General features: G+C 40.3%; 1 protein-coding gene across 1 annotated transcript in view; it reads right to left on the bottom strand.

Annotated features, from left to right (window-relative positions):
* Nucleotides 1-2,067: 2,067 nt before the first annotated feature.
* Nucleotides 2,068-10,974, bottom strand: part of LOC126285332 (uncharacterized) — an 82,553-nt gene continuing 73,646 nt past the window's right edge. The window contains exon 5 of the mRNA XM_049984649.1: nt 2,068-3,525. Within this exon, the coding sequence (XP_049840606.1) occupies nt 3,501-3,525 (25 nt within the window). The 3' untranslated portion in view covers nt 2,068-3,500. The remainder of the gene's footprint in view (nt 3,526-10,974) is intronic.

The following is a 10,974-nucleotide window of genomic DNA, read 5'->3' as shown; positions in this document are numbered from 1 at the left end:
GACTACTACTCAAGACAGCAGATGACCGATATGATCTTTTGCTACGCGAATGCAGATGGAAGCAGCATAGGAGCAGGTTACCTGTATGTTGCAAACTAACGACGACGCCGTATACCAACTGAAAGTGCCTTTCAGAAACCGGGTCCTTTTGTTCTAAGAACACAGAATTATCGCAGACCACAAAAAGCTTTCCAAGCTAGTACGGAACAGTGGATATTAGAACATGTGTAGGACCAACATTGCAACGAATGCAGTGGAATGTGTTCACAAGTGTGTTGTCTGGGAAGGCCTGCATGAACAGCAGCTCCGTTTCTGCGTATGGAGCGAGTCCAGGCACTGCTGCTAAACGAGCGACATGCCAGGTAGGAGTTCTGGCAGTCGTTTCTTCAAACGAGTACTCATGATGTGCAGTTAACACGACAAGTGTTGTTTGCTGATCAGGTGAGCTTCAGGAGAGACGGTTTTCTAATTTACAGTTATATGCATGTACTGGCCGTGTACTGTAACTCGGACACACTTGAAGAGAGACAACACTGGCACACATTTAGTATCCATATGTCAACAAGTGCCAAATGGGACAAGCTACGTTCTACAGAACACTTTGGATGTTGCTAAATATCGCCACTTCCATCAGATCCCGTTGCTTGTAGAATTCACCATTATATGAAAGACTGAAACTGAACTACGTCCATGATGAGGCAGCGAGATATTTTCAAATTTGAGAGAGACTACACATAGGATGAGTGTTATAGGAGTGATTTATCGGTCTGCAGTAGCCAACATTTTGACCAGCCCATTCTCTTGAATCGACTCAGTGGATGTTTGGCTTTAGGGCCAAGTAAAGACCTTGGAATGTGCAGTCCCAATAATGATGGGTGTACAGTATGACAATGCGTGTTTACTGCCTGTGACATAATCCCATGAGACCTGGGAAGGACGACAGTGCTACAATGGCTGCCAGTAGCGTTGGGCTCATGTTGTGAAGACTAGCGCATGGCCATCGTGGTCATTGACAGTAGTGGTAGTAAACCATAGATCCGAAGATATGAGGAATTACCAGCACTGTTTATAGGAAGCTTTTGCCCTCCCTTGTTACATACTACATGCTCTGTAAATACAAAAATCTTTCTAACAGACACTGTGTGGACTAAAATCGTTTGCCAAGACGATTATTTCAGCGAGTGGAGATTCATGTAAAGGAAATACTGCAGAAGCAACCAAATACAAATATGAAAAACGTGTGGTAACACATTCACTAAGAGATACTGCGAAATTCATTTAAATACATACAGTTTCAGATCACCCACTTCCTCCTGATTGGACTTTTCAGAAAACAGCAAAGAGGCGAAAACTGTACACGAAGGCAAATATCAAGTTCATATACTCTCTTCGTCACAAAAATGAAACTTCAAATTCCAAGCAATAGTGAAGGACTCCACCACCCAGCTAACCTTTCCAATAGGTGGCTTCGAAGTGGTTTGAAGTTTTATATGCTGCTTTGGTCATTTCCATTCCATATAGTTTTCTACCCATGTGGTCTACATAAAAACATTGAATTACATTACATGCATTGACCCACAGACTCACAGTTGCCATTCTATATAGTCTTCTACCCATGTGGTTTACATAAAAAGCATTAAATTACATTACATGCATTCCGTAGTCTCACAGTAAGGAAGAAAATGTAGATGGAGGGAGGTTGCAGCTCACCAAACACAAAAAACACTGGAGTGTAGAGGGGGTAGGAAGGAGGGGCAGACAGCCATTCAGAAAGGACTCTCTGAGTAGTGGTCTGTTTTAATTTCAGTGCTTCCTTCTTCCTCCATCCTCATTTTCACAACAGTGATTATAATAAGATGTGGTAATATTAGTATTATGTGTTGCCTTATTTCATTCATGTAACAGAATCAGACGTTGTGGACTGACAGTTACACTAGATGTCAGTACTGTGTAACATTTTTCAGTCCACAATAGAAAGAAGAGAGAGCACAGAACGTAATCAGACATAAATGTACAAATGTGAATATACATGACATTATTTAAACGATTATTTCAGAAAGCATTTCATGAAAAAGTGTGTTATATTTTCTAGGTGTGGTGCGACTAGACAACTCCTAATTATCTAGTTATCTCATGCCTATTAAGAACATTCAGAATGACCAAGACATCTTATTTTATATAGCAAAGTACCTACCAGTAAAATGCTGGAAACAAAAGCAGTAAGTGAAGCAGAATGTGATACTTCCATTTGTTATTAGTTAACAATACACATCACTACCTGTACAATTAAGGTTTAAATTAAAGAGCAAAAATAAAAAGCTCACACAGACTAGCTGGATGCATAAACAGACAGTAGCAGTCATTATACATATGTGTCAGTTAACAGTGTATTATAATACCCAAAAGCATACTCGTCACATGAAACCAAAGACTGCTGAAAAAATATCAGGGAAAAAGGTGGTATAACACTTAATCCTCAAAAGTAACGTATTATCTAAAGAAATGTTTTATGGGGGCTGAAATTTACTTGTTGTCGTCAAAACTAAGCGTATTATGTAAAGAAATATTTTATGAGTGCTGAAATTTACGTCTTACACAGTTTCTCAAAGCTACAAATTCTACTAACACAGGCCACTTTACGCTATATGACTACATGCTAGAAACTGTTCCTGTGATACCACCTAGCAGTAGGCGACAATTGATATATACCACGGATTTTTGTTAAAGAACCTTGATGTGCATTGAACGATGGAGATAGTAAAAATAAATGTTTCTATCTTGGCCAAAAAACTGAATAGAAAGCACTGAGAAACATTAAGCTAGTAGAGAAGCCTCCCACGGATGAAGAAAATGTTAACACCGCAGTTAATACTATTACATGTTTACATTAACGATAGTGAAGAATGTACCACATAATACACGTGTGTTCACAGAAGACAGCCACATTTTAATTACTGCTAAATCGCGAGACACACACAATATTTGTACCTTTGGTAGTATAAACATTGGTCACAATGAGCAAAGCTACATAGAGGAATGGAAAAACATGAACTTCTAGATAACAATTAAGGATAACCTTTAAAACTCAACACAGATTAGACATTGCTAAACTCAGTCCCAAACATAAAATTTTTTTGCTGTGTATCTTGATACATTTCTTAAGTCTAGAAAGTATAAAACTACAAGCACAGAAGAAAATTGTGTAACATAATACATCTCTAATTCACATTAATGATAAACATTTTTAGCCAGTGCGTGAATAGCAAATGTTTTACTGACCATAACCTGGCCAAATACAAAACATATTTTCAGACAGAATCTCTGCCTTCTTCGTACTGCGTTTTCTGCAGCTGCTTCTGCTGAGGTGTTACTCATTTTCTGCTTTGGGATTCTCATGGCATTGTTAATGTTTCTTTCTGAAAGCTTTTGTAGCTACTTGAAGAAAATTGTTGGTATGGTATTGGACTTCATTTTCACCTCACCATCGACCCTCGCTTTCTTCACCTGGGCATCAGTGAAATCTTTCTACAACACAAAAGAGAAAGAAAACATTTGTATCATGATAACAAAATGCATGTATAATCATGACTACACTGAAGAGAGAAGGAAAGAGCAAGAAAAAATCTGAAAAGACGGTAAAGATAAACTGCATTTCACCCAGTGAGATGTTTGCAGCTCAGAAGATTCTCTCCACATTTGATACATCGCCGTATTTTTATTCTATTTTTATAAGAGTAAGGTGTGCTATAAAATAGTGTAAACAATCAACATACACACCAAATGTCACGTCACACAGTATCACATATAACGCAATTCGTGTTACAAGCTACTGGAAAACAAAGATCACTTACTTTACATGTTGTTGTTGTCTTCAGTCCTGAGACTGGTTTGATGCAGCTCTATCCGTTGAAAGCTTCTTCATCTCCCACTACTTACTGCAACCTACATCCTTCGGAATCTGCTTGGTGTTTTCATCTCTTGGTCTCCCTCTACGATTTTTACCCTCCACGCTGCCCTCCAATGCTAAATTTGTGATCCCTTGATGCCTCAGAACATGTCTTACCAACCGGTCCCATCTTCTTGTCAAGTTATTCCACAAACTCCTCCTCTCCGAAATTCTATTCAATACCTTCTCATTAGTTATGTAATCTACCCATCTAATCTTCAGCATTCTTCTGTAGCACCACATTTCAAAAGCTTCTATTCTCTTCTTGTCTAAACCATGTTTCACTTCCATACATGGCTACACTCCATACAAATACTTTCAGAAACAACTTCTTGACTCTTAAATCTATACTCGATGTTAACAAATTTCTCTTCTTCAGAAACACTTCCCTTCCCATTGCCAGTCTGCATTTTATATCCTCTTTACTTAGACCATCATCAGTTATTTTGCTCCCCAAATAGCAAAACTCCTTTACTACTTTAAGTGTCTCATTTCCTAATCTAATTCCCTGAGCATCACCCGACTTAATTCGACTACATTCCATTATCCTCGTTTTGATTCTGTTGATGTTCATCTTATATCCTCCTTTCAAGACACTATCCATTCCGTTCAACTGCTCTTCCAAATCCTTTGCTGTCTCTGAAAGAATTACCTCAAAGTTTTTATTTCTTCTATAAGGATTTTAATACCTGCTCTGAATTTTTCTTTTGTTTCCTTCACTGCTTGCTCAATATACAGATTGAATAACATCGGGGAGAGGCTACAACCCTGTCTCACAACCTTCCCAACCACTGCTTCCCTTTCATACCCCTCAAATCTTATATCTGCCATTTGGTTTCTATACTAATTGTAAATAGCCTTTCGCTCCCTATATTTTACCCCTGCAACCTTCCGAATTTGAAAGAGAGTATTCCAGTCAACATTGTCAAAAGCTTTCTCTAAGTCTACAAATGCTAGAAACGTAGATTTGCCTTTCCTTAATCTAGCTTCTAAGATAAGTTGTAGGGTCAGTATTGCCTCACGTGTTCCAATATTCCTACAGAATTCAAACTGATCTTCCCCTGAGGCAGGCTTCTACTAGTTTTTCCATTCGTCTGTAAAGAATTCGCGTTAATATTTTGCAGCTGTGACTTATTAAACTGATAGTTCGGTAATTTTCACATCTGTCAACACCTGGTTTCTTTGGGATTGGAATTATTATATTCTTCTTCAACTCTGAGGGTATTTCGCCTGTCTCACACATCTTACTCACCAGATGGTAGAGTTTTGTCAGGACTGGCTCTCCCAAGGCCGTCAGTAGTTCCAATGGCATGTTGTTTCGACTCAGGTCTTTCAGTGCTCTGCCAAACTCTTCACGCAGTATCGTATCTCCCATCTCATCTTCATCTACATCCTTTTCCATTTCCATAATATTGTCCTCAAGAACATCACCTTTGTATAGACCCTATATATACTCCTTCCACCTTTCTGCTTTCCCTTCTTTACTTAGAACTGGGTTTCCATCTGAGCTCTTGATATTCATAAAAGTGGCTCTCTTTTCTCCAAAGGTCTCTTTAAGTTTCCTGTAGGCAGTATCTATCTTACCCTAGTGAGATAAGCCTCTACATGCTTACATTTGTCTTCTAGTCAACCCTGCTTAGCCATTTTGCACTTCCTGTCGATCTCATTTTTGAGCCTTTTGTATTCCTTTTTGCCTGCTTCATTTACTGCCTTTTTATATTTTCTCCTTTCATCAATTAAATTCAATATTTCTTCTGTTACTCAAGGATTTCTACTAACCCTTGTCTTTTTACCTACTTGATCCTCTGCTGCCTTCACTACTTCATCCCTCAGAGCTACCCATTCTTCTTCTACTGTATTTCTTTCCCCAATTCCTGTCTATTGTTCCCTTATGCTCTCCCTGAAACTCTTTACAACCACTGGTTTAGTCAGTTTATCCATATCTCATCTCCTTAAATTCCCACCTTTTTGCAGTTTCTTCAGTTTTAATCTACAGTTCATAACCAATAGATTGTGGTCAGTGTCCACATCTGCCCCTGGAAATGTCTTACAATTTAAAACCTGGTTCCTAAATCTCTGTCTTACCATTATATTATCTGATACATTCTAGTATCTCCTGGATTCTTCCATGTTTACAAGCTTCTTTTATGATTCTTGAACCAAGTGTTAGCTATGATTAAGTTATGATCTGTGCAAAATTCTACCAGATGGCTTCCTCTTTCATTTCTCTCACCCACTCCATATACACTCACTATGTTTCCTTCTCTCCCTTTTCCTACTACCGAATTCCAGTCACCCATGACTATGAAATTTTCGTCTCCCTTCACTACCTTAATAATTTCATTTATCTCATCATACATTTCATCAATTTCTTCATCATCTGCACAGCTACTTGGCATAAAAACTGGTACTACTGTAGTAGGCATGGGCATCGTGTCTATCTTGGCCACAATAATGCGTTCACTATGCTGTTGGTAGTAGCTTAGCACTCCTATTTTTTATTCATTATTATACCTACTTCTGCATTACCCCTATTTGATTTTGTATTTATAACCCTGTGTTCACCTGACCAAAAGTCTTGTTCCTCCTGTCACCGAACTTCACTAATTCGCACTATATCTAACTTCAACCTATCCATTTCCCTTTTTAAATTTTCTAAACTACCTGACCGATTATGGGATCTGACATTCCACGCTCCGATCCGTAGAACGCCAGTTTCCTTTCTCCTGATAACGACGTCCTCCTGAGTAGTCCCTGCCCTGAGATCCGAATGGGGTACTAATTTACCTCCGGAATATTTTACCCAAGAGGACGTCATCATCATTTATCCATACAATTAAGCTGCATGCCCTCGGGGAAAATTACGGCTGTAGTTTCCCCTTGCTTTCAGCTGTTCGCAGTAGCAGAACAGCAAGGCCGTTTTGGTTAATGTTACAAGGCCAGATCAGTCAATCATCCAGACTGTTGCCCCTGCAACTACTGAAAAGGCTGCTGCCCCTCTTCAGGAACCACACGTTTGTCTGGCATCTCAACAGATACCCCTCCGTTGTGGTTGCACCTACGGTACGGCCATCTGTATCGCTGAGCCACGCAAGCCTCCCCACCAACGGCAAGATGCATGGCTCATGGGAGCAGATAAGAATAGATAAGATATATAAGAATATTCATTCTTGTTTGTACTCGTGTTGAAGGTTGCAGATGTAACACCTGTGCAAAAAGTGTTTCAATTAAGTTGAAACATACACACAGACAACAACAATGTTTGTAACTCTGATTGTTTCCGTTAGTCTCCAAACCTGTACTCAAACCTCGGAAAGCGATGAAACGAGAGTGAGAGAGAGAGAGAGAGAAAGAGTGAGACCGCTGGCAGGAAATGGCGTCGCAGCTGATCAGCCAGTCACGCTGGATTTCGCCTAAGGCCACTCTCTCCCTGCAGACAGTGTCTCTAACGGCGGCTATTGAAATTCAGATACCTCACATAATTACGTTGTACGAACTACTCTTTCAGTAGTTCTTATTAGCTTGCATTGTTCTGTTATTTATACCATTACAGCGATGTGCTCCAAGCTGAGCTGTAACCTGACGAATAACAGCGATCCTCTCAACAGCAACTGTCATTTACGTATTCAGATTTATCTCCATGGTATTATTTGTTCAACATATTCGGTATTAACAAATGCAAACGAAGCGCTTGTTCAGATAACAGCTCGCATCAACAATCCACGCTGGACAGACTGTTTCTGGCTGACCAGGAGAGTTAGCTACGCGAAGTGAGTGCACCGGAATACAGGAGATAGGTGATACAGTTGCCACGCCATTAACATATCAGTCGGAGCCCACAAATGTATAACTGCCTCAGTGGATCGCAACTCTCCAATCATTGCTGCATAGAGAGTGTAAATAGGAAGTTTATTTTGTTATGAGAAAATAATTTATCGAAGGTTATCTGTGAACAATTATTCAGATGTTTACGATCTTCAACTGCGTTATGAGTAATACTGTGGTTGTCATTTTATTACATCTCCCATTAGAGGTTGTATAGCATTTACTGAGAAATGTGTTGTTTATGGGGAAAAATCGATTGGAATCTCTATGCAAAACGTAAAGTTTGACTCATTTACACACCTTGAGTACGATCTTAAGCCCTTAATTTATCGGTAATTTCCTGCCATCTGTACAGGTTTTATGGCAGGTACATAGTTTTTTGTCGACAAGTATATTCTTAAACCACGTGCGCATTGAGACGGGCTGTAAACAGAGATAGAAACCCCGAATAATTAAAACTCTGTTCATATCATTTTAACTACTGACTCACATCTGATACCAAATGGATTACTGACAGAGATCAGGTCATAAGCTGCCTGCAGAGACATTTGAAAAATACACCCAGTGAAATTTGTACGCAATATGTCTCTAAACTACTTGCTCACTATTTCACAGCCTACCTGCTACAAGAGTGCTGCTCCATCCCCAACTTTCATCCTCAGTGGGGTGCTTTGTGGCCATGTTCGAGACGCGTCGACGCCTCAATGCAAATGAACAACTGCGTAAACAAAATGTTAACGCCGCAAGAAGAAAACGAGCGCCCCAGTTATTGACACTATAAATGTGTGTGAATTCATAAGGGACCAAACTGCTTAGGTCATCGGTCCCTAAAGATATACACTACTTAAAGTGACTTTAACTTATGCTAAGAACAACACATACACCCATACCCGAGGGAGGACTCGAGCTTCCGTAGGGAGGGGCCGCGCATTCCGTGACATGAGGCCTCAAACCAAGCGGCCACTCCATACAGCTAACCCCATATAATATTCCCTCTTACATGCGCATATGGCACTGGCCCTACTGGTTTACACATTTTATCTTACTGTTCCTTCTTGTATGACGAGTGTCTACATCTACATCTATATGACTGCACTGCACTTCACACTTAAGTGCCCAGCAGAGGGTTCATCAAACCACTTTCAAACTGTTTCTCTGTCATTCTGATATCGGACAGTGCAGGGGAGAGAAAAACACCAGAGACTTTCTGTGTCAGTTCAGATTTCCGTTCTGCTATTACAATGATCATTTCTCATTATTTCGGTTAACACCAACTAACAGCTTACCTAAGTGGAGGACAAAATTGGAGACTGAAAGTTTGTGAAAAGTCTCGCCACAGCGAGCGCCGCCTTTCGTTCAATGATTGCCACCCCTGCACGTGTATCATATCAATGACACTCTGTCCTCTGTTTCACGACGACACAAAACCAGCTGTCATTGGCTTGGCTCTGAGCACTATGGCACTTAACATCTATGGTCATCAGTGCCCTAGAACTTAGAACTGCTTAAACCTAACTAACCTAAGGACAACACACAACACGAGGCAGACAAAATCCCTGGCCCCGCTGGGAATCGAACCTGGGAACTCGGGCGCGGGAAGCGAGAACGCCACCGCACGACCACGAGATGCGGGCCAGCTGTCATTATTTGAACTTTGTTGATGTTCTCTCTCAATCATATCTGGTTAAGGATCCCACAATGCACAACAATATTCTATCAGAGGATGGGCAGGCGTAATGTAGAGTGCCTCTTCAATAGATTTGTTGCATCTTCTAAGTGTTTCGCCAATTAATTGCAATCTTAGATTTCCCTTTCCCACAATTTCACCTATGTGACCATTCCAATTTAAGTTGTTCGTAACTTTTGTCCGTAGATAATTTGTGAAATTGGCAATATTATATTTGTATGAGTTATTGTGTAACTGAAATTTAACAGATTCGCTTTGGTATTCATATGGACGATCTCACACTTTTCGTTTTAGGGGTCATTTGTCGCTTTTCACACTGTATGGATATTTGGTGTAATTCACTTTGCAAATGGTTTTGGTATTCTGGTGACTCTACTAAACCGAAAACAAGCTACGATAACTGCTCAGACTGTCTCCTAAATATTGAATCTATGCTGAGTGTGGAGGAATCTCAAAACAAGAAAAGCAAATCAGTCTCAATTGGCACAATATGACGTTGTTCAACTCTGTTTGTATACCATTTATTTAATCAGTTTGTGGAAGACATGGATCCTGCCCTCCCCACGTGTGAATTGGTGGAAAAAAGGCTGGAGAGAAAGGTGCTGACTTAATTTTTGGTGGGAAGAGTAGCCCACTCTGTTTGCATCACCCTATCAAATTAATCCTTTCACAATTTACAAGAGTCAAATAAATCACTTAAAATACTCATCGTCACGTTACAATGTTTCATGTTCGTAATAAAAGGTATTTTTAATGTTTGAGAAACACAAATACATTATGCAAATCAAGCAATTAAATTTTAGCCAAAGTAGGAGCACAGCGCTAAACATATCCACTGATGTCTGAGAACACAAGGAACACCCTCCATGGACTGCCAGACTCGCCTCCACTAGAAATTTCCCACCTTACACTAAACACACGTGGCGAAAAATACATCTGAAGGCACACACTCGCCAACATGAAGCGCGCACCGTCCGCCGACTGCAGGAGTGCCAGGGGCCGTGGCTGTGCTGGCCAGGAGAAGGCTCGAGACCTGCGGGTGTGTTGGCCGTGCCGGCAGCTGCTCTCTGTTCGTCTCCCGGTATCCACACGCCAACCGTCCACAACAGTCAACGGCCAGAGAGACTATCAGTGCAACTGCTCACCCGTCAACCAACCAAATTACATTAGAGGAATAGTCGTCCAACTCAAACAACGCCATGTTGTACAGATTTAGGATTTTCAACGGAGAAGAAGGTCCGTTTTATATGCTCATAACTTTGCGGAAAGATTGAAAGAAGAATGTAGTGGACAGTTACAGTGAACAGAGGTGATATAAATCACGCCGGAGCTTTATGAAACTGTCAGAGTCTTCTTATGTATACAAAGTAAGCAACTTTTGTTTTCCAGCAGCATATTACAGAAGTTGCTGCATGTGTATTATTGCGTGAAGTGACATTTGGCTTGTAAACGGATTGTGTTCAGTTTTTATTGTACACCTTATCATATTACTTCTACTTAAATTTTCATGTAACAA

This window comes from Schistocerca gregaria, chromosome 8 (assembly GCF_023897955.1).
Source record: "Schistocerca gregaria isolate iqSchGreg1 chromosome 8, iqSchGreg1.2, whole genome shotgun sequence".
In the NCBI taxonomy this organism is placed as follows: Eukaryota; Metazoa; Arthropoda; class Insecta; order Orthoptera; family Acrididae; genus Schistocerca; species Schistocerca gregaria.
The sequence above is the reverse complement of the archived record's forward strand: the minus strand, read 5'-3'. Positions and strand labels throughout refer to the sequence as shown.